Source organism: Phascolarctos cinereus, unplaced genomic scaffold (assembly GCF_003287225.1).
Source record: "Phascolarctos cinereus isolate Bilbo 61053 unplaced genomic scaffold, phaCin_HiC Scaffold_4;HRSCAF=312, whole genome shotgun sequence".
In the NCBI taxonomy this organism is placed as follows: Eukaryota; Metazoa; Chordata; class Mammalia; order Diprotodontia; family Phascolarctidae; genus Phascolarctos; species Phascolarctos cinereus.
The window spans coordinates 84,659,258-84,684,437 of NW_027555847.1; the positions used below are offsets into that span (position 1 = coordinate 84,659,258).

Sequence of the window (25,180 nt, forward strand, 5' to 3'; positions counted from 1 at the left end):
TTCTTTGTTACTACAAAAAGTGTTGCAATAAATATTTTGTATATATAGGATCTTTCTCTCTGTCTTTGATTTCCATGGGATATATGCCTATTAACAGTATCACTGGGTCAAAAGATATTGATAGGATAGTGACTTTTTAGGTTTATTTTGTTTTCCAGAATGGCTGGACCATATCACAATTCCACCAAGAGTATTCCCATCTTCCCATGGTACTTCCTAGATGGCATATTTGCATCTTTTATCATTTTTGCCAATCTGATGGGTGTGAGGTGAAACCTTAATGTTTTTAAACAGCTTGCACTTTTATTATATTAACAATGTGGAGCATTCTCTCATATGGCTGTTAATCATTTGCATTTCTTCTTTTGCAAATCATCACTTTTGAGCATTTATCAATTGGGGAATGATTCTTGTTCTTATGTACTTGTATCAATTCCCTATGTACCCTAGAACTCAGACCTTTATCACATTTTTTTGGTGAAGATTTTCCACCAATTAACAGCTTTTTTCTTATCCTATTTGTATTTCATTCTTGTAAAAGCTTTTAATTTTTGTTTATATACAATTATCTGTGTACATGTTGTATTCACCCAGTAGAACATAAACTCCTTGAGGGCAGATTGTGTTTTTTTCCCCCTTTATTTTCCCAGCATTTAGCATAGTGCCTTAATAAGTATTTGTCAACTTGAATTGAAGAGACTAGTTTACCCGTAAGTGCTCTGCACCTGCTTGAATCATCGTGGCATTTCCCATTTCAGCAATTATTGCAGGCTGTGTGATCTCCCTCTTTGTCTCCCGAGTCCACTTGGTGAGAAATGCTCCCCTCTGCTTCTGCATATGTCCACAGCAGAGAGGAGGGGACTGCTACTTGGGGGATGGATTTTATCTCTTTATCACTCATCTTCAAGCAATCTCCTCTTCCTCCAGCCTCCCTGAGGTGTCCTTTTCCACCACCTGAGCCCTTCTGAGATAGTAATTAAGGTGGCAATTGGGGCTTCACTGGCACTTAGGAGTTGTTTCATAAAGCCTTGCTTGTTACTAGAGAGAAGGTAGAGATTTCAGGAAAAACACCACCACCATCTGGAGGCCCAGAACTTCCTTTCTGTGAGGATCCCAAAGCATCAAACTCGTGCTTTTCATGGTAGATAATGAACAAGTAGACTCTTGTTGAAGAAATGGAGGCATGGAGAAGTTAGAGAATTAACTCCACAAAACAAGCAGCCACTAGGCAGATTGAAGGGAACTCAATCACTCCTTGTTCTGCACTAGATAAGAATTTTTTTTTTTTGCCAATTTATATTCCCAAAGCAACTATGAACTCAGGAAAGATGCAGAACTTGCCTTCTGTCCCTGCTAAACCCTGCCCTCCCTTCTTCCTTTTTCTCCACTTCTTCACAATGCTCCCCTACTTCACAGTTTTTTCTTTTTCTTTTTGTTTGTTTTACAAAGAGCCAGATTACTGACATCCTAGCCTGCTAAAAATCCCACCTCTCATGATTTCCATTGGACTTACCATTCATTTGTTTTATCTGGGAAACAACTGCACAAGGACCACATGAAGTGTTGGTAGACCTACTGGCTTATTTTAGTTGTCCCAAAAGACTTTGTGTTGTATGCCAGCAACAGAATTCTGAGTGTTGATTTCTGTAACTGACAAAGACAGTTCTCTCTTGGAAGGGCATTAGCCATTATTTTAAAGGTCATGAGATATTAGCCCAGAAAGGTCAGACATGTGACAAAGAAGGGTACCTGTAGTCAAGAAGGCGCTCCATTAGACGTGTGACAGAAGTGACAAATGAAAGTCCCGTTTCTCTCCATGTTTCCTGTTCAATTTTCTCTAGTAGACTGTTGGAGAGAAAAAGACAACTGATGAGACTTGACTAGCCATCTCCATAAAGCTGCAGAGACAGTGGGAGCGCCCGTCTCTTGGAGACAGCAGACTCACCAAATGGAAGCCTTACCTCGGGTAGGGCCCAAACAGCTGAGTTCTATTCCACGCAGCAGGAAGCAAAGACAAGGAGGTTACTAAGCTGATAGCAAAGAATGAAGATCCGCTGTCCTCTCCCATTGCCCCAGAAAAGCTTATAAGGACAAGAGCTGTGCCCTAAAACAGATGGGCTCAGAGCACACCTAGGGGTGACAATGTGGATCTGAACAGCAGAGACAGATAGAGACACAGAGACAGAAATGGTGAGAGTTAAAGGGATGAGAGGGAAAGAGAACGAGGCTGACAGAGAAAGAGGGAGGGAGGGAGAAAAGAGGAAATGAGATAGAGACAGAGAAGGAGAGAAAGGAAGAGAGGGAAGAAGAGGGAGAGGAAGGAGAGGGGAGGTGAGAGGGTGAGGGTGGGGGAGAGAGAGGGAGAGGTTGAGAGGGAGAAAGAAGGGAGAGAGAGCAGGGAGAGGGGAGAGAAAGAAGGGAGAGAGTAGGGAGAGGGGAGACAGAGAAGAGAGGGAAGAGAGAGGGGAGGACTGAGTTGGGGAGAGAAAGCAGGGAAGAGAGAGGGAGAGAGAATGAGAAAATGATAGACATATTCAGAGCTATCCCAATTTTGGCCCTACTTCACAAGAACCATTCTGAGGAAAACCAAGCAAGAAGGCACTAGGGAAATGTCTGCTTTGGGAGCAAAGAGGTTTGTCTTAGTAGCAGCCTCTGACACTGGGCGGGCTAAAGCTTGGGAAGCCTTTTCTCATTTTGGTGGAAACAATAAACCATCATTTAGTTGTATATTCTAGGATCTTGTCAGGAATCCAAGTCCTCTCTGTACTAATCTGTACAAATCATTATTAATTCTCTAATCTTCAATTGAATTACTGTCATTATATTACTTATTCAATCAACAATTTGGGAAATTAAATGCATTTGTGAAAGGTAGCATGGAAAATTGGCTAGAGAACTGGCCTCTGAGTTGGAAAGACTCCATTTAAGGTCTGCCTCTGATGCTTAGAGACTTCTAGACCCTGACCAAGTCACTTAACCTTTCAGGGTTGTAGGAAATTCTCTAAGACTAGTAATTGCATGGCAGGTGCTGATCTTCATTGACAAGGGAAGTTTCCTTACAGTCTGCACCACTGAACTCACAGGTCTGGTCCAAAAAATAATAAAATTTTTGCAAATTTGTTTCTTCAGCAAAAGGCTTTCTGGTTTGTAATTAAAACACCACCTAAGTAAAGAAAACCTTCAAGTTTGAAACCACAAGTGAGATAAGAGAGAACTTTTTTGCTATAATTATTTTCTATTACTCATTCTTTGGGATAATAAAAACAATATCATTTATTTTTAAGTGGGAGGCCTCAGGGAAATAAGATCTTTTCTTCTTTCCTAGCAAATTATCTGATAGGATGTTTCCTACTACAGCACTGAGACCAATGCAAAAGTCATAAAAAAATCCTAGAATGTTGGAGCCAGAAAGAGGAAGCTTAGAAATCATGTGGTCAGATTGCTTGTCTTACATTTTGCAGATCATGAAACTGAGGCCCAGAGAAGGAGAAAGGACTCACCCAAAGACTCAAGTGTAAATGATGAGTTAATGGCACAGCTTGGGCTAGAGACCAAGTCTCCAGGAGCCCAGGGCTCAGTCTTTTTTTTTTTTTTAAATTCAATTACCAAGGATTTATCTTCTCTCCCTACACTTCCCCCATTTCCCACTCTTCCCTCCCCACCCCACAAAAAGAAAAAGAAAACCCTTTATAAGACATGCACAAAACAGATCCCCTTCTTGGCCATATACAAAAATGTGAGTCTCTTTCTGTATATTTAGTCCATTCTAGTGACCAGAAGGTGATCATTGTCTGGCAGCAGAGGTTCCTCACCATTTACAAGAAAGACCTCATTCCTTAGAAGAAGAATTGGAGACTCTAAGTTGATCTCTCATAGATCAGCTTTTGCACCATAGTGCAAAAATGCCCTGGAAGGGGAAGAATCCCTTTCTTTTTACATTAAAGAGACCTTTTTTTTGATAAAAATCGAAAAACCCACCTAACTGTTTAATTCTTAGGAGACAAATATCAAATGGATGTAAGTGACATATCAGGAAACATAAGTAGGTAATTAAATTGAAATAACAATTGTCTTGTGTTAATGCGACTTGTTAAGCCCATCATGTAAATACCCAGTTGCCCAAACATCCAGATTTGGCTCTAACTCAGATGGAGGCTAGTTCTGGAGTCCCCGCTAGTACTATTTGTTTTCTGAGTGTTTCAGATTGAAGGTGCTGAGAGTGACCCTGAGCCCACAAGGGGTCCGAGGGCTGCCATGGCTTACAGCAGGCTGAAGAGCTCCCTGTAGTTCTCATCTCCTTTCCCTTCTGAAACCAAGCTATCCAGCTTATCGATTAACTCAGCTTCCACCTGGAGGAAAGAAGAGACTTCTTAGCAAGAGTACAATGGGGTAAAAATTCAGCCATTGCAATGGCAGGAATTGTTGTGCCTGGCTTTTGTTTTCTTCCTGGTGTTTTTCTTGTTCCAAACAAACTCCAGTCGAGCCAGATTGTTCCATAACACTGACACCATGCCCCTGAGTCTGGAATACCACTTACCCCACTTATTTCATTGAAAGATGAGACCTATAGGTCTCAGGTATCCTTTCCCTGAATCAAGGCAAAAACCAAACCTACCCTGGTGAGAAAGGCATTTTGGTTCTCAAAGAAGGCTTTGTTAAGCTGTTTTCTTTCACTTGCAATAATATCCATATACTATCTTTGTGTGAAGAAACAATTCGGCTAGAACCTTATCCTCTCTTACCAGCCAGTCACAAAGGAGAGCTCACTGGGAGACTAATCCACAGTGTAATTGCTGACATTAGTTTATTGTGATTATATGAATGAAGCAGGGAATACGAGGGCCATGGAACTTCCCATCCAGCAATTCACCTCGAAGAGCACTCTTTCGAAACAAAGTAGATCCACACTGGGATCTCAAATCTTTTGTGCTGATGCTATTTGCAAATCAACTGGAGGAGTTGAATTTTTATCCAAATTCTAAAAAATGAGGTACAATAGCACCTCTGCCCACAAACCATTTCTTTCAAAGACATAATGCACAGTAACTCTATTTATCAGCCTTTCACCACATTGAAATTGAGACAGGGATTGGTCATATGTAAAATTAAATCAAATATTTCCAATGTTGGAATTATTTTCAACTTTCTTCTCCCTCACCCTCTCATGGTTTATCATGGTTTACTATGGTTTACTGATGAATCTACTTCTACAACATCTTCCACGTGTCCCCCTCTGCTCAGGTCCCACAGCTCCTCCTCTAGCACAGGCCCTCATCACCCTCCCCCCTCCCCAAACTGGATTGCTTTGTAGCCTTTTCCCCTGGCTTCTTGCCTTTATTCTTCACCTCTCCCAATTCATTCTTTGCATTGTGGCCACACTAACTTTGATCATTCCTCTCTAAATTCCAAAGCCCCAAACTCTCCTTTGTCTTACAATTACTTTATCTATAAAGTAGACTTCCTATCCTGGCATTCAAAATGCTCCTATAATCTGGTGTTATCCTACTTTATTAGCTTCAGCTCATAGGCATATACACTCCAACCAAACTGGAATACTCTCTGTCCTCTGTACCTTTGTGCACTTTCTAGTCTCTATGGCTTTGCTTGTGGTGTTCCCTATACTTGGAATATTCTCCCTCCTCCTACAATTGAATTTCTGCCCAATTTATAAAGCTTAACTCAAAGGCCACCTATATTCAAGGAAGGCTTTCCTGGCTTTCTCTCCTTCTTTCCCCCAGTTACATATGATCTCTTCCCCTTTGGGTCTTATGTAACATTTTATTTTTGATAATTCTTGAACATATATATATATATATATCATTATAGTTATGTATTTTTGTCATATCTTCAAGATTCATGTCTTAGTGGTGTCAAACCCAATGAAATGGGTTTGACATGGGATCAACTAGAAATGGGGTCCATTAATCCAGACCTAAGGATCACTGCAGGCTTCCTATTGACTTAATTTCAAAATGATTTACTGTATTTTTATTTATTTTGTTAAGTATTTCCCCAAATTATATTTTAAGGGCCATATGCCCATGGGCTGCGGGTGTGACACCTCTATTCTATAAGCTTTATGAAGGCAATGACTGTGTCTTTATCACTTTATCTGTTCCAACCCACAGAAGAGAGCTCTGTACACGGTCAGTACTCCAGAATTCTTTGTTGAATTGAACCTTCACAAAGCTGTATTTGTTTGTGAATTTGATGTGATCAAGTTCTAATACTACAAAGCCTTAATACTTATGACCACTTACAAGAGTTTACCTTAACAATCCGCACAAGAAAAAACAAGTGGGTGCTGGATGTGTAGTGCTTAGATGCAACCGGATGGGCAGCCTATTGAGTTTGTCCATCTGTGTATATATCTCGAACAGGCATTGCAGATGGACAATGAATTGGACCCAGAATTTAATAGGCAGGAGATAGTGGGTCAGACTGTATTTGGGAAACTGTGTAGTACTTTCACTGATCCAGTCTCCTCTCTAACTATAACAACATCAAAACCCCCATCTTTTTCTATACCAATAGTCTTACAGATGACTTCAAAGAGTGGTCCTAAGGAGTGATGCATAGTAGTCCCAAACAGACTGCAGTATGTGATGGCTAAGGGGCTAAAAGTGGCATAAAATATTACCCAGGAAATGTATGATTAGATTATAAAAGGAGGTATACTGTATTGTAGTAAGAGTAAGGGAGAACAGATAGCCCCAATACTGCATTGTCATCCATTATATTTTTAAAAACCTAGAGGAAGGCCTGTAGTATGTTGAGTCTACATAGGAAAATGGGGACAAGAGCTGCAAAGCATGCAAAGGTATGGCTGGGTTACAATCTGCACCTTTGAGAAAATGGAACCTTTAATGTATTGAATGTTCAGACAGACAAAAACGGCACATATGTTATGCATTTCATGAAAAACTAAAGGAATATCCTTTCCCTCTATAACATGCTTCTCCAAGAAACATAAGGGAAAGATGAGAAACAGATATAATGAGTCAGATTATATATGAAGCCAAGAGCTATTCTAAAGGCCCTTAAATAGGAAACTGAATTGGTTCTAGATTTCTGTTTCTAGAGATCTATTCCAAATCTTAACTACTTGAATATAAGAAAATTCACAAATCACAGATCACAGAATATCAGTTAGGAGGATCAGTTAGAGATCACCTCTCCCTCAATTTACAAATAAGGAAACTGATGGCCAAGGAAGGGAGTTGACTTGGTCAAGATGATACAACTACTTTACAGCAACGCTGAGACTAGAACCCATGTCCTCTGATTCCCACTCGAGTATTCTTTTCATTGCATAAATTCTAGCAGTATGTTTCCTGGATTTCAAATAACTGGCGAAAGAAGGACTAGTGATGACTGGTATAGGTCCGACTTTAAGAAGGGGTCTGGTTCTGCTTATGACCAAGGAACCTGCTTTTTTGCATACTACACAGATACACCAGTTTCATGGTACAGAGAGTAAGGAGGGACCTGGTAGACAGATTTGGTTAGGTCCGTTCATGCAGTAGGGCCTGGAACAATGAATGGGGAGAGTGCTATGGTATAAGAAGAAGATTTAGATAGAAACAATGACACATTTGCTAAATGATGTGAAAAAAAATTAGACTACTTCAATATTGCCAGGAGCACGAAATGAGGGAGAGATTTTTGGAAGAGGTCTAGAATTACAAAGAAGGGAAAACTAAGTCCCATGTCTCCAAAGTAAATGTATCTAAGCTAAATGAAAAGGGAATCTATTCAAATCTGTCACGTTATAATTCACAATATCGACTAGTTTAAGTTTCTAGCAATTGCTTTTATTCTGACCATTAGGAGAACTAACATTCCTGGGGTGAGCTCTTGCTTTCCCCATTTATTCTCCACCAATGAGTTTTATATCCCAGGGGCTCTTCCCATATATCCGGATGAGGTTTTCTATCCACCAGAGTTGCAACCTTAATTTGAAAAATCACGCTGTGTTTGGTTTGGCGAACATGTTCTGTTTGCAATTGTTTTTTATGCAAGAAGAACTTAAGGGTCACCCTGCTGCAGAGCTAACTCTAGCTTTGCTTTGCTCTGCAGTGCTGACTATGGCAGAGTATAAGAGCTCAGCCCTGGACTTTACATACAGTAGTGGCTCAGTAAAAATCTGTTGAATTGCAAAATTCATTGGTGACCTGGACTCTTTTGAAAAATAGCTTTCTGCTTTGTCCAGTAGACATGTGCTGGTATACCGAGGTAGGAAAAGTTGATGCTAAAGGCTAAAAGAAGAAGTGTCCTTCTTTCCTTAAGAGGCAGTTTACCCTTGACTTTGGATGGAATCAGAGGCAGACTCTGGTCATGGACTGTCCTCTTCTGAGTTCTGTGTAAGTTATCCCTTCACTCGCCTTATCAACTGTTAAGTCACTAATGAGAAATGAGACCAGAAAGAATGAAGAAAGGACAGGCTGCCATTGGAGGGGCAAAAGCATATGGCTTCAGGGGAAATAAAAAACTTTTTTCATAATTGTTATTTCTCTTGACTTCATTTGTAACCAGCATCTTTGTTCAGAAAATCCAAGAAGGCTACCTTTTGGAGATCTCCAGAGATCACCTAGTCCATCCCTTTGCCTTCAAGCTAAAGTTACTATTGCAGGAGGGTGACCCTCTGGCCCTTCCTGCATTAAAAAAATAAAAAAAACTATTGTAAACAATACATATTCTACAAACCAGCCATTTAACTTAATATCCTTCAGGGAAGATGACACTGCCTGATTCACCATGATGACACTTTGTGTCTGGTAGTAGTTCTCCTGGCCCTCTGGAGATGAAAATATCTCCGTTTGTTCTGTCCTTGATCATACTTAGGCCTCTTGCTTCTTCATCTTCTTAGTTCTGGCCCTCTCACTGCATAAACAAGCCAGGAAAATTAGTTCACATTTTCAAATCAATCAAAATCAATCAAAACAAAATAAACCTGTGAACAGAGCCCAAAATGTCAAATCCTTCTCTGTATAATCTCTACATCACACATAATCTCTCACCAGATGCAATGAACTTGGTGACCCTGCCTCAGGAAGCCAGGGTCTAAGAGAAGAGTATCCTGAATGACCCTGAGAAACTGTCTTACCTGTTTGAAGTTGCCATTTTTCCTCTGCTCCCAGTCCATCATATCATGAAAGATGGGGATCATGATGTTACGAACCTCTGGCTGTGGGACTAGTGTAACACCCAGAAAAGGACCAATCATTCCCGGAATAAAGTGAATTTTATGTTCACCTAGATGGCAAAACAATTTATATATGATTAATGTCTAATATTTTCCCCCTACATAGGACATAAAAATAGTAGGTTGTCAATAAACTTATTGGGCATTAAAGACTCTTAGAGCAAAGCAGATTCTCCATTTAAGAATATTCAAAGAACTAATCCTTTCACTATCTAATTTTCATGGGTGAGTTCACTGTGGTTCTGTTAGACACACTGTGTCCCCCTTTCTGGAAACCTAAAAGTAGTTTCTGCAAATCCTCTGAAAACTCCAAACTAAATCTAATTTATTTTCAAATAAAAAAAGTAGAATAGGTATTTTCTGCAGTGGACTTTTGTCTTTATTCTCACAATTAGGATGAAGACCCTGAAACCATTCCAAAGACAATCTATTTATTTAGCAAGTGGTGCTTATTGGTTTCAGCTTCATTAAAGAGGAGCCTTGCTCTGCTTTTGCCTCTGAGTGCATGTCACTGAACTGAGCAGGTGTAAACTTTTCACCACTAGTACTATGGAACAGATGAGCATCTTCCCTGGCTTCCCTCACTCCAGACCATGAGCATAACCTCAAGCATGGCAATCGGGCCATGGCACTACATTAGCTGTCACTAGGCTGGAATGGAAATTGTGGCACTCAAAACTAGAAACACATTCCCATGTGACTTTTTTCATATTTTGCAGTGAAAAAAGATTGGGTCCTTTATTAAGGGTGAGAGAGAGAAACATATACACCCAGATCTACCTCAATAAGGAATTAAATCCTTTGGAGAAGCTCTTCTGTATAATTAAAATGTACCAAATTCTTGGTTAGAAAAATAAAAGCTCTGGAGTGTTTGCTTTCTGTGATTGTGTGAGTGGAACAGAAAACAGATACATAAGCATATTTGTCCAGATCATGGCTGGGCTAATCAGCAATAGGAAGTCTTAGACTTTTTGGACTATGAAAATGATGTCTGGAAGGTAACTACCCCCCCCCCCCAATACCATTATCAGTCTTTTAAAACACTAATGAGGAGCAAACTGGTTTTGTGTGGGGATGCTTGCGGTGGGGATGGCTTTTCATGGCCTTTGCAATATCGCAAAGATATCTTATCACCATGTAAGGTCATCTCGTAGCAATCAGAAGACATCACTCACATCAATCACCACACAGCTCCCAAAGGCAGAAGGTAGCACCAAGATGAAAATTTTGGGGTTATTAACTGTGCACTGAAAAGTCTGATAAATAGCATATTTTGATATCCAATGAACACATGTTAACATGATGCTATAGATTCTGCATCTATAAGGGGGGGAGGCTGATGATGGCAGTGATATCTTGAGTTCTTGAGGATTTCAGGACCAATTTGTGGACTAATACTAAATCATTTCTGTCATAAAGAATTCACTTGGATGGGAGAAAATTAGAATACTGATGATGGATGTTTTGCTTGGTGGCATTCACCCTGATACAGGTAAGATATTAGCCATTTTTATTTTTATTTCTTTTTTGCAGAATTGTCTCCCTCACATCTTGCTCTTTCCAATTTTTCCCTGGACTGGGTTTGTGACTATAGCAGCTAAGTGACAGCAGAAGGCTTTGGAATAACGCAACCCAAGGTGCTAGGGCCATGTATACAACTGAAAGCAAACTTTGCTTGATGAAGCAGATGGGATGTGTCACCAGGACAATGGCTCCTTTGGTACTCAAACCGGTCATTCCCAATCTTATGGTGAAAAAATGATGACAGCGTCATCCACCAAGGCAATCTAAAGATTCCTATTCTGAGGGTACCTTGGGAAAATTACAGTAGAAAGTAGAACCACAGAAAGGCTGTAGTCCTCTGGAGGAGTAAAACCTCAAGTTTATGAAAAGCGAAGGTTAAATCAACCTTATAGACAGATCTGAAAGCTTAGGTAGCCATAAAACTCTCTCCTCACATCTATGAATCCTGCAGTTTGGTGGCAGTGACTAGAATTGATAGCCTAATGAAACAGGGTGACAGAGTCATTTGGTATATATTCAAATTAAAAAAAAATTACTTACATTTCATTTGGATGGAATATAATTTCTCATCATCTTAAATTAATATGACATATTTACACAATCTAGACAAAGTTCAAATGAAACTTTTAAAAAATGAACATTGTGTATAATTCTTAATAACCTAACAACCAACTGAGTAGTTTCACTTGGAAACCAACCTGGCAGAGTTCTCTCACTCATTTATTTTCTAATTGCTTGCTTAAGACTTTTGGCAACTTAGAAGGAATGTCACTCCTCGTTATTCAGAGTAAGTAGTACCTCTCAGAACCAGCTGTGTCCTCGTTGGGTCCTCAGAGCTTCCCCCATCAGGGGTTCTTCACTTGGGGTCTGTGATCTTTTTAAAAATACATTTTGATGTGGGCATTTTAATGTAATTGATTTTCTTTGTAATCCTATATTTTATCTTGTGCACTTAGAAAACATTATTGTGGAAAGGGATCCATTGGCTTTACCAGACTGCCAAAGGGGCCCAAGATATAAAAACAATTTTGAATCTCTTGTCCCAGATGCTGAAGTAGTATTTTATTCCTGTATCCTGTCAAAAATTGCCTGTTAGGGGCAGCTAGGTGGCGCGGTAGATAGAGCTCTGGCCTTGGAGTCAGGACGACCTGAGTTTAAATCCAGCCTCAGACACATGACATTTACTAGCTGTGTGACCCTGGGCAAGTCATTTAACCCTGATTACCTCACCAAAAAACCAAAAAATTGTCTGTTAAATTAAAAGCTGCAAAATCCATTCCCTTGACAGATGTGTTCCTAGAAATGCACTCTAAGACTAAAAGTAAAAACAAAACTAATATCATTAGATCATGCAAAGAAAGATATTCTTTTTTCTTCTTGTCTTTCTTGACTTTAGTTCTCAAAAATTAGGGCTTGATATTCTTGAGACTAAGTCTAGACTGTATTCCTTAGAAAAGCCCTCTTTCCCCACTCTCCCCTGGTTAATTAGTGACATTGAAGGAGGTCTAGCTTTTTTTCTCTGTCAATTCCCGACTTACTACAGTCTCTGCGTGTTATGGCTAAAAACAGATAAAAGGCATGGCATGAATGCTATTTTATTTCATTAATATACATGGGGAGAGTGATGATTTCTGTTACTATATAATTTGGCTGTGTAAGACATAGAAATGAAGAAGAGGGAAATAGTAGAGACCTACCTAAGTTCTGCCACATGCTGAATAGTTCATAAGCCATCATCACTCGCATGTCACCATATCTGGGAAAGATAATATACATTCCATCTATTACAGGAATAAAGTACAGTCTGCCAATGTACTCAGCACAATGAAATCAGTCTTTAAGCCCTGTGTCCAAGTTTTGCAGAAGGTTACATCTATGGTTTGCAATTCTTACACTTGCTCCTTGGGGATGATTCCATGATGAGAGTGAGTTCCCTGACCACATGAAGGAGGTCTTTCATGGAAATATAACCACATCTGGAGCTGTGGTGGTGAATGAAGGATTAGTAGACAACTGTCTTACTTGTCTAGAATCTTCTTCCTCTTGGCTGGAGTGACAATTTCTAGCTGGAGGCTTGGTTGATTTATGAACAGGACTGCCAGGCTAAAATAGGAATTCCACACCTAGAGAGTATGAACAGATGAAACGTGACAATCTGAACACAGACTGCATTTTTTCTCTTGGCCTTATAGAGAAAGCACTTCAAATATAGTCATCTAGCACAGATTTTCGTTTTGCATTTTTTCAGGTGAAGATTTTTTTTTAAATGTCAGTGCCAATCAAGGGGACTTGGTGTTGGAAGCAGTCAGAAGTATTGAATCAGTTCCTGAAGTTACGCACACGGTGAGTGCCATATAGCACATCAACAGAGGGCATCCTTGGCCGCACTCCTTGCTTGGGACACTGGCAAACAAACATGTGGTCCCACCTCAGCTCTGTCACAGGGTGCCAGTGATACATAGTGAAGAAGAGAGGGACCTGAGAAACCAGCCTCAGTTTAGGCTTTCTGGTAGTTTTAAAGGAGGCAAGAGAGGAACTACTGTAGAACATACCTTAAAATCAAAGTCTGTGTCTGTGAAATTCTTGTGCAGTGCAGAAGACAGGTACTGGACAGTAGTGACAATGATGCTGCAGGGAAAAATGCAAAGCACTACATTAAATCCAGATAACAGCAAAGAGGTAGGGTTCAATCCACGAAACATTCAGGAATGGGGCCTGGGTCCACATCATTGTGTGATTCACATCCTTTTCCTTTAGATCCAAAATTGAGCCTTCTACAGAGCTAAGGAGGAAAAAAAAATCATTCTAACACATTGGAAGGATGATCCTATCTGTTTAAACGGTGAGAAAGAAATGTAATCTTGGCATCATTTTTAAGGTGGAATTTGTAATGATTTGCAAATGGAATGCAATGTCAGGGAACTCTTCTCAAAAATAATTCATGTATGTTTAAGGCAGGACTATAAAGTGAAGAGATGGATTCATAAGATGCATATAAAATCAGCCTCATTATAGGGTGTCAGTGGGAAACAGTGGGAAGGGTGCTAGATCAGATGTCAGGAATTGTCAACATTAGTTCTAGCTCTTCCATGGGCTAGCTGTGTGACCTTAGGAAAGTCACTTTCCTCCTGGGACCTGAGTTTGGCCATCTATCGTTTAAGTTGGTTTAGCTGTGCATTTTAGATCTAATACTCTGAGATTCTACAATCCTAACATCGGAACCACTTGAGTATGTGGCATGTTGATTCTCACTCTAAAGGATTTGCAATACAATTTTACAATTTTAAAGGGTGGCAGAGGCTTAAAGTTACTATAACTTTGCTTTTAGAGCAAACTGTTTATTGTATCTACCAATTTGATCAAATGGGATATCTGAAAACTATTTTGCAAGCTTTAAAGTGCTACATAAATATGAACTAATTGTATGATCCCAGACCTTAGTCAGGATCACCATCCCCAAATAAACTTTGTTTCAATGGGAAAATGTTATCATTTCCTGACAATTTGCTTCATGATATAACTTATAGTAATATACTGTAGCAGCAAGTGGGGATTGTCTGTTCACTTTCTTTTACCCCAGAAGTGTCCAAGTCACGCAGTGCAGCAAAACAGGCCTTTTAATAGCTCCAGGCAACCAGCTCTTTCTCCTTTTTTTAAGTGGGTTTTTATTTTTGTTTCCATATCAGGACTAGAGTCCAACATTGGTCCCATAAGTCACATGAAGCAAAGCCATTTCGGATACTGGCTTTAGCAGATATACCCAGATCAAGATTGTCACATGTGTTGCACACACATCATAGCAAGTAGCCTGACAGTTTGCCAGGGACTTTCTAGTTTCTTTTTTGAACTTCACAACCATGCCGTAAGGAGGACAGGTCAAGAATTATCATCGCCATTTGATAAACAGCCTTGGAACTCAAAAATCCCTTTTTGTTTATTTTGTTTATATTTTGTGTATAGTTATCTATACAGTTAGGATTCTTTACAGCAGGATCATGGATTTATTTATTTATTTAAAATTTTATTTTTTTACTTTTAGGCAATTGGGGTTAAGTGATTTGCCCAGGGTCACACAGCTAGTAAGTGTCAAGTGTTTGGTCTGAGACCAGATTTGAACTCAGGTCCTCCTGACTTCAGGGCTGGTGCTGTATCCACTGCGCCACCTAGCTGCCCCAGGATCATGGATTTATAAGTGAAAGGGACCTTTACATCATCTAATCCAACTTTCTTATTTTATAGCAGAAGAAACTGAGGCCCAGAGGGAGTTTAACACTTGTCCAAGGTCACATAGGTAGCAAGTAGCGATTGGCATCTGAACCTAGGTCCTTTGACTCCAAATACAGAATTTCCAGTACATGGAACTTAGAATGGAAGTGTCTTGAGGGCAGGGACTTTGTGTTTGTATCCCCCAGAGCTTAGCACAGGGCCCAGGACATAGCTGACATTCAATCAATGCTTCGTCAAATTGAATTGACCTGAACCTAGGTCTTTTAACTCCTGGTTCAATGATCTTTTCTTCATACCACTGATCATAGTAAGTTTTAGTGCCATAGGTATTTCTCTAAAGATAATTGACATTAGCGTTTAATGCCAATCTCAAGACATATTCTTCCTCTCCAGTTTCAGGCACCTGTTTCCTTGACTCATCTATGGAAATGGCAATGTTAAAAGCTGAAAGGAATAGGCAATTTGATGGCTGAGAACTTTCTGATTTTAAAGGACCATATATAATAATATGGTTGATAACTGAATGATAACTAGGGAAATACTGCACATAATCAGTGCTCAATAAATGTTGGAACTGAATATTTGTTGTGGTCCAGTCATTTTTTAGTCATATCCAACTCCATGACCTCATTTAGGGTTTTCTTGGCAAAGATACCGGAGTGGTTTGCCGTTTCCTTCTCCAGCTCATTTTATAGATGAGGAAACTAAGGCAAACAGAGTTACACAGGATCATACAACTAGTAAGTGCTTGAGGCCAGATTTGAACTTAGGAAGATGAGTCTTCCCGATTTCAGGCTTGGTGCTCTGTTTATTGTGCCACCTAACTGAACATTTAAATATTTATTAAATTAAATCAAAGTCTAGTAAAGAAAAAGCTGCCAGGAGATTACTGTCTTTCATGCCCTCTCAATAATAAGAGACAACAGTGCTACTTTTTTTGGGCTTAGCTTCAGTTTACAAAGCTGTTTTCTTCCCTCCCCCACCCCTTTTGGCTTTCCTAGTTCACTCATGTTTTTCTGTGGGCGACTGTTTCTTTTAGCAGGGTTTGGTAGTGGGACAGAAATTTTTGCCTGTGATGCTAGGAACTCATTCATTCCTCATCTAATCCTTCATCCATCAATAAGCATGATCAGGGTGAATGGCCCATTGACACTCACTTGCTTGTGAGCAGCCTCATCACCATCCAGTCACGAGGAAAGACGCTCATCTTCATCAGGTTCCGAAATACACAGAAGATCTTGAGCAGGAACTCCTGGTATAGAAGAAGGGCACAACACAAGGGTCATCAGTATCAACACATCTCATCTGTTTTCTTGGACCCTTATAGAATCAATGATGGGCCCTACCCACCTAGAGTCATTTTGTCCTTCTGGGATTTTGGATGTCTCCCAACTTTGGGGGTAGGTGGCTTGGGGGCTTCCAATGTATCTAAGCACGGCCAAAGACTCTTAAGGAGGTACGATTATTGTGTTGGTCAGCTCGTGAGCAGTACTGTGCATGCTTAGCTTAATGGCCAAAGGTCTACTGATGGGAGGAAGAAAGGGTCTGGCAGCAATACAAGTGGAATGAGTCTGTCTCGTTTGTCCATCTACTAGCAAGCTGTCCCTGGGTTGTACATTATGCTGCATTGCTTCTCATTTTTTTCCCCATGTTACCTAAGCCTTAGAATGCTTCAGCAGAAACAAAGCCATAAAACTCTTTTTTAGGTTAGGAACTTATCAACAGATTTCTATTTCTTTTCTTGACATTGGAAGTGCGATCTAGGAGATTGGCTCCCTCATGTTAGTTTAGGGAAATACAGCCTATATGAGTGTTCCTGGGGCAGGTAGGTGGCACAGTGCATAAAGTGCTGAGTTTAGAATCAGGAAAACTTCTCTTCATGACTTCAAATCCGGCCTTAGACATTTACTAGCTGTGTGACCCTAGACAAGTTAACCCTGCTTGTCTCTGTCTCCTCATATGTAAAATGAGCAGGAGAAGGAAATGGCAAACCGATCCATTATCTTTGCCAAGATAATGAATGGGGTCATGAAGAGTCAGACATGACTGAAAATCAACAAAAACAAAATGAGTGTCCTTGCAGTGAGCATTGCCAGAGACACATACTCTTCAAACTCCAAGTCAAGTCCAGGGAATGCAACTGTAGCAACTGTAGCCTATGTATCAGGGACTCTGCATAAAGCAGCTCCTCGTGTGATAGACAGGTAAGGAATGTGGTAAAGCATGAGTAACTAGCAGTATGAGAAGGCTAATGAATCTTGGTGACTCTACAGCTGGATAATGGCAAACATGCCACCATGTTGTGTTTGGGGAACTATTCTGGAATACCCTCGCTTGGTTCTGTGGGCCAGCTTCTTTGTGCTTCCTGCTCTAGTGTTTGCTGCAGCCATTTAAAGGGTAACAGGTTAATGTGTCAATTGCCACTTTCCTGCTCCTGACATCTTCTTGGAATTGTGTATTAATGAAAGGAAATTATTCTATTAAATCAGTCAGTTACCACTGGGGAGAACTTGACAACCTGCAGTTTGAAGGAGGCTGTAATACCAGTTCCAGAGAAAGGCTGGATATCTGTGTCTCTTCAACAATCCCATTTCCTTTATTGCTTTGAAATACTAATCTCCTCCCTAAAAGCAGGAAACTGAAGCCAATCTTCTGTTACATTGCCCTTAGTAGCCTACAATGTCTGACAACCTAGCCCACTGTCACGGTAGTATCCTGCCTCCTCCTACCTTTAGCTCATCCTTGCTCTGAAAGTTGTCCAGTAAATGTTGGAAATGTGTATCTGACATCTGACGGAGCAGAGACAGGAGGCAGGACACATACTCCCCCTGTCAACCAATAGGAACATACACACTTAGTGCAGACAATCACAAGGATTATTTCCCCAAAGCCCACCTGGGTCAAGGGAAAAGGAGTAGGTTTGAAATGGCCCCAATGTCCATGGAAAGATGGTGAAAACGATTAAGCTTTAGTGGTAGCTAGATGGTAGAGCAGACAGAGTGCTGGGCCTGAAGTCAGGAAGACTCATTTTCCTGAGTTCAAATCAGACCCCAGACACTTACTAGCTGTGTGACCCTGGGCAAGTCACTTAACCCTGTTTGCCTCAATTTCCTCATCTGTAAAATGAGCTGGAGGAGGAAGTGGCAAACTACTCCAGTATCTTTGCCAAGAAAACCCCAAATTGGGTCACAAAGAGTCAGACACGACTGAAACAACTGAACAACAAAATCAAGCTTTAAGTGAGCTTCACATTCTGGCAGAGAAGGCGAGGTCTGCTCAAAACAGGGCATTTACCACAATGTAAACAACGCTGGACAGTGTCATCACATCATGAGATCATTTAAAAACAACAAGCTTCTTTACAGTTAGTTGATATACTATGTTTTTCAGTTAACAGTTTACACGTACGGGCTTTAACTTTCCTTATGGCAAGAATTCTTCTGCCTCTGTGAAGCAAAATTTCCCACAGAGGACTCAGATCTTAGAGGGCCTCTGTGGCTCCATGGGTTTTCTGAGACTGGGAGTGCAAGGATTAAAGGGCTAGGCAGCAATTAGAAAAAGGAACCACACAGAACATTTAGAAAGCAGGAACCCTAAGGGCCCAAATATTGGGGATAAATAAGGAAGCACTGTGGAGTGGAAGGCAGCAGGATTTAGGGATAAAAATTAGAGACCTTAAAACTCCTTCAAGTCAAATAAAGCTCAAAGCAGCACCCAAATGCCAAAATAATGGCAACCCTGGGGTAGGGCAGCAAATGAGTAAAGTAGCCAGAAAGATATCTGTCCTGGAAGACTTGTGTGAAAAGACTTCACTGTGCATAGTTTTTTGGCATTCTTAAGACCCTAGGAATCCGACCTCAATTCAATATTCAGATCCAATTATCTTTGAGAAGAATTAAAATTATTATATATGTGATGTGCATGTTTAAAGTTGAAAGAAACAGTGGAAAAAGAGTTGGCTTCAGAGCCAAAAGGGCCTGGGGTCAAGTCCTGACTCTTACACATACTTGGATAAGGTAGCTAGGTGGCTTAGTGGATAGAGTACCTGGTCTGGCGTCAGGAAGATTCATCTTCCTGAGTTCAAATCTGGCCTCAGATATTTACTAGCTGTGTCACCCTGGGCAAGCCACTTAATCCTGTTTGCCTCAGTTTCCTCATCTGTAAAATGAGTTGGAGAGGGACATGGCAAACCACTCCAGTATCTTTGCCAAGAAAACCCCAAATGGGGTCACAGAGAGTTGGACATGACTTAAACCACTGAACCACAGAAACAATCATTTAATCTCTTAGAGTCCCAGGAAACTCGCTAATACTGCAACTTGCAGGACACCTTTATACTAGTAGAGGTAGTTTCCTCCACCAATGAAATCACAGGTCTAGACTCATGAGATCATATTTGTAAAATGCTCAGCATTTTAGTACCTGCCACATAGTAGGCACTCTATAAATGCTTATTCCCTTCCCCTTCTCTTCCCTCCCCTCCCCTCTGATGGATGAAATTCTATAACAGAATCACCTAGATTAAGAACTTCAGTTTTCATAAATAATATCCACAGTCCATGCTCCTCACTTTCTCTCTCTGTGCATATGTTTACTTATAGGATTCCTCTAAAGCAAGAGAGCTCCCAAATAGGGGTCCCTCAGGACATCGAGTGACCCTTTTACAGCAGCACACCAGCTACAGGCACAGTGTCTTGCTGCATAAGGCTGATGTTGTTTCTTTCTCTGCCTCTTCCTACTCCCCAAACTCTCTCCTCTTTCCCTGGAATGCTTACAGTTTAGCCTTTTCCCACAGAGGATTTAATTCAAGAGATTAATTTTAATCCCCATCTGCCAAATGGAAGACTTTTTTTTTTTTGAAAAAGAGGTTGCCAGCAGTGCTGGCCTTTCCTGCTCACAGCATCAGGATGAAAATGTCCATTCTAGAATTCCTTGGTGCCAGGTCCCCCCTCCATTCAGGAAGCTAAGTAACTGTTTCTCTGCTCCTTCTGAAACACTAATCTCCCGCTTCTGTGCTAAATCATATCTGCATGGCTACTAATTTCTGGCAATTGCATATTTCTATCTCATTATTTTTTTGTCCTAAATCTCTGATGCTTGAAGTTTAGTGACTGACACTGCAGACAGAAACTATAAACTTCCCAACAAAGGCACATTATGATTGAGCATCATTTTCTCTTGTGCATGACACAGACTTTGACACAGACTTACACTAAGTTAGTATTCTATGATGACATCCAGTAGCAGATTAGGAAGGGATTTTCTTTTTCATCCTTCTCAGCATGGTACATGGGAATCTTTCCTAACTGTCTCCAAACCTTGGAAAATGACTGACCCCAGAGGCCAATGCCAGAAAGCATCAGGAAAATCAAGAGAACTTTCCTTGCCACCAATTCATTTTTGCTTCTCTTTTAGAGAGGCATGAATCTGGAATTGTGATTGGTTTTCAGAATAAAGAAATGCCATGTGACTCAAGAAGGAGAGGAGTCATGCTCTGATCAATCATGCAGGAGAGATGGGCATGGGATGAAGGTGGGTGATAAGGGTTGGGTGAAGGAATTAAAGGTTAGAAAAGCAGGCAATAGAACCTGATTGTTAGTTACTAACAGTGATTTCGGCTGTGCACTGCGGGCACCGCTGCCCTCTTACCGCCTCCTGAGACTGTGATTTACTCATGATAGTAAGCAGAGTCTGTAAGAGCACATCCAAGAGGCTCTCCACCATCATTTCAACCTCCTCCACTACATCTGCTTCCTGGAGCAAGCAGCAAGAAAGCAAACTGTTAGCATTGAGCAGACGGAGAAAGCCCAGTCGGCAGCACTTACGAAGGTAGTTATGTTAGGCACTGTCTTCATGCTAGGATTTTCCATACCTGCACTGCAGCTGTGTTAGAGTTAATGGCCAATACACCTGGAAAGACTAAGAGATAAGGGGAGAACCCCCTTAGATGTTTAGCAGAGCATCCATACTGAAGACAATCTCAGTGCAGCCTTGTCTTCACTCATCAAACAAGGCTGAATTATAGACAGAGGTTTAGTTACCATAGTGGGAAAGTATAAGTCTGATTTTAATATTTACATTGGTTTCCCTGGAAGAAAAGCTATGAAGGATTTTTAACAACAAATAAAGCAAAATTCAAATGATCGGATCATCCTCTACCCAGCAAAACAACGATTATTTAAGCATAGAACGGTGGCAAATTTATCACTAACAAGTACTGAAACATTTGGGTCCCTTTTGGGTCCTTTTCCCTCTCAGTTTTCTCCTTGGGAGATCCCAACCATTTCCAACTCTTTGCCTTCACTTACAAACCTCAGTTTGGTAATTGAAGTCCCTCACAACCCTAATCTACCCTTCAAGCTTATTTCAAGTTACTTTCTTCCACATACTCTAAGTTCCAATCAAACTGGTCTTTTTACTGTTTTTCATACACGGCACTCAATCACCTACCTCTGTGCTTTGTCCTAGCCCTCAGAACATACCTAGAATGCATTCCCTCCTCAATTCCACATCTTAGAATCTCTAGTTTCCTTCAAGAGTCAGAGCAAATACCATGTTCTACATGAAACCTGGCCTGATTCCCCTGCCTGCTCATATTCTGTCCCCTACTCGAATCAGTCTGTATCTACTTTTTATCTACATGTGTATATGTTGTTTTCCCCAGTAGAATGTAAGCTACCTGAATGTATATAGAATTTCCCTTTTGGCTCTGTAATACCAGCGTCTACCAGTGTACAGCACATAGTAGGTGTTTAATACATGTTTACCTGCTTGACTAATTGCCATGAATTGGTCACATCTCTACTTTTCTATCTCCCTTCCTTATGTCCCATTATCCATATCTATGTTCTTAATTCTACAAATTCTATCCCTATATGCTTATTATCACTTCAAATTAGCCTTGGGAAAGATGGAATACCCTTCCTTCTCAAGCACCTACAAATCATTTTCCCATTTTACTATACATTGAGTATTGGAATCATCTTTGGTCCTTTTCTAATTCTCTCACATTTAATCTTCAATCCCACTGTTAATATTTAAAAAATTTTACACACAGAATCTTGTTACTTCTCAGCTAGATCTCCTTGTCCCTTAGAATTTTTTCTGCTACTATGGGCCTAAATACCATCTCACTAGACTATACACTTCATAAAGGCAAAAATCATGTCTTAACTATCCAGCACTGTGCTCTGCACATGCACTTAATAACTACTGAATGAATTCTTGGTTATCAATTTGATCACCCTCATTCTAAAAACCTCCTACAGCAATCTTAAGTGACCTATGGCACATGAATTATTTTTTTCTCTTTCCTTTCTTCATTTTTTCTGTTCTCCTCCTTCTCTTCCTCCTCCTCTACCTCCTCCTGTTTACCATTAAAGAGTTTGCTAGCTCCTGCCTTAGAATTTCTCTTATTACCTTCCAGGTAACATTCATGCTACTTAGACTGAGTCTGAATCTCTCCCATCATATCGCACCTCTCTGAATCCCCTTTGCCTTTTTTTGCTTCCAGTTGTTCAAATCCCATCCACCTCCTTTGAATCCTTTTCGTTTCCTCATTCCACTTCTGCCTCAACATCTTCTCCAGGGCCCTCCCATGGGCATAGTACAATGTATCACACTTTCCATTCAGAGGACTTTTCATTTAAAGTGTGATCCTTCCATCAAGCGTCCCTTGGTTTAATAAAATAATATAATTACCTATAACTGTGGTAATATTGTACATGATCTCCTGCTTTAGGTTTTGAAAGAAAGGAGGAAGGAAGGAAGGAAAAAAAAGAAAGAAGGGAGAGACAGGAAAAGGTAGAAAAGAAAGGAACAAATGTTATATTGAAGGCATCATTCTTAAAGAATAGTTAGTTGTATAGTTCATCTTTCTATTTCCTTACATCCCCAGTGAGCCAAGTTTGAGTCTTTTTAATTCTCAGTTTGCCCTGTACATGGTAGGTATTCAATGGTTATTAAATCAATATGTCTTTGCTTCTCTCTGACCTCCGGGCTCTCTTAAAGAACCAAAGGAAGACTTTCTTGCAGGAAAGACTTCAGCAACTTGGTCCAACTTCACTGAAGCCATCTTTAGGGGAATCCCTAGGAACTTACTAGAAATCCATAATTAATGTCTTTCAGGAAATATATAAGGAATCTCAACATGAGACTTCACTTTCAGGTTCTACAGATAATTACTGCAGAACTGGCAGAGGAACAAGGAATTTAGCAAGTGCCAACCTAATAGAGATTTGTAGAAGTGGAGTTTTTTTTTTTTTTAAATGGAGAGAGCACACTGTATTGAAAATGCCAGAAGGTGTGTGCATGTATATATACACACATAAGCACAGAGCTCATTTACTCGAGCATCCTCTTATTGCTAAGAGAAGCTCCCCTGAATGAATAACGCACAGAGCAGCTTCTTGGTCTATGCCTGATCGTGGTAAAAACAGACTAGAGCTAGGCCAGTGGAAAAGGGAGCCCATTACCAATGAACTGGTCTTGATGATGGAGAAAATGCTGCTGAGGATCCCTGAGCAGATCAGTAGCTCCTTTTGTTGCCTTAGGTGTAAGTGGATATGATGAAGGACCACAGGGAGAAGGATGCGTCTGGATTCTGCAAGAAAAGAGGCAGAGAGCCCTAAGGTGACCTTTGGAAGGGAACCAGCCATTTGTATTAGCCTTGCTTGTCCAACCAAGAAAACCTAACCGCTTGTCAGAACGAGTGACTTGTTTCTACAGCTTCCAAACAGAGCTAGGATGGGTAATGAGTAAGGTCATTTACTTTTTTTCTAGAAGAGTCTGAAAGCCAAGCAGATACTTTTTTTTTTTTAGGCAATTGGGGTTAAGTGACTTGCCTGGGGTCACACAGCTAGTAAGTGTCAAGTGTTTGGTCTGAGGCTGGATTTGAACTCAGGTCCTCCTAACGTCAGGGCTGGTACTCTATCCACTGCACCACCTAACTGCCCCCCAAGCAAATACTTTTGAGCTTCACATTCCTTCTGGTGAACCAACCTTTGTTTTTCCAACAGAAATGATAGCCAAACCACTCCACTTCCCTTCTAGTCTCATTTCAAATGTTGCCTGTAATGAGTGACATGTGGTACAGGGTAAGTCAGGGGAGAGCTTCTGAATGAAATTATTTCAATGACTAACCCTTAAATTAATAGCACATCTCATAGTGAAAAGTCTATTTAAATAGCACATCTGGCCTTCACTACATTGACTGGACATGAAGATTTGATGTGAATTACCATTTATTAGCGGGTATGAATTACCATTTGTTCATATCAATCCAGTGCCAAGTGGCCATGCATACATATCCACTTATGCCCCTTCTCTATTACAGCTGCTAAGCACACAAGAGTTTCACCTCAATCTGTTACATGAAAGCTCTGTTTCAATAGCAATTAAAATGAGGGTACATCCTTTGTATTTTGATAAGCCTTTGATAATCAGAACAATCTAATTGCCAAATTTTGTTCTCTTTCATGAATTTAGACAACTTTCTTCTTTTTCCTTTTTCCCAATATCACCTCAAGTCTCATTTATTCAGGGTATGACAGCATCAGAGCCTGTGGTTAGGTTCAGGAAACTTGCTTTCTCTAGATCAGAGGTCTTTAACCTAGAGTCCATGGACCCCTAAGGGGTTCAAGAACAGATTTCAGTGGGTCTGGGAATTTAGATAAGAAAAATTGCATCTTTATTAACTTATAACTAAAATTTATAATTTCCTTCAATTGTGAATGTAAACAACAAATCATTGTTCTGAGAAGGGAATGATAAGGTTCATCAGATTGCCAAAGGGTTCCACGACATAAAAGGGGTTAGTTATTAAAACCCCTGCTGTCTAGATCATCTCTGTCCCTAACTCACTGGTGACATCTGTAGACCTTATTTTTTCCTTCTATAAAATGTTGACAACAATATGTTCCGTACCTAGTTCAGAACATTGATGCGAGGATGAAATAAGGGACAAAATGAGACAGAAATGCTTCATAAATAACAGTGCTATCTCTATGAAAATAGTACCAACCTCAAACTTCCAAGGAGAGCTAGCTGTAGATAGAAAGACAAGCATAGAATATTGTATTTCTAATATAACTGGGAAGAAATGGGGTGGGGTCTGACACATGCACAGATTCCGTCAGACCCTTTGGCTGATGCAGCCTTGGGAAAATTGCATCACCCAAGGAGACTGATGGGGTCTGGGCACACACCAGTTTTATTGTTATGATA

The 25,180-nt window shown here is 40.4% G+C and overlaps 1 protein-coding gene across 1 annotated transcript in view; it reads right to left on the reverse strand.

The window, feature by feature from the left end:
* DOCK3 (dedicator of cytokinesis 3) overlaps positions 1–25,180 on the reverse strand; it is a 512,545-nt gene that overhangs the window by 68,257 nt on the left and 419,108 nt on the right. Inside the window, 11 exon segments of the mRNA XM_020999119.2 lie at positions 1,750–1,845; positions 1,962–1,988; positions 4,264–4,349; positions 9,107–9,255; positions 12,427–12,485; positions 12,752–12,852; positions 13,282–13,357; positions 16,114–16,208; positions 17,686–17,784; positions 20,564–20,710; positions 23,431–23,558. Of these exon segments, the coding sequence (XP_020854778.1) occupies positions 1,750–1,845; positions 1,962–1,988; positions 4,264–4,349; positions 9,107–9,255; positions 12,427–12,485; positions 12,752–12,852; positions 13,282–13,357; positions 16,114–16,208; positions 17,686–17,784; positions 20,564–20,710; positions 23,431–23,558 (1,063 nt within the window).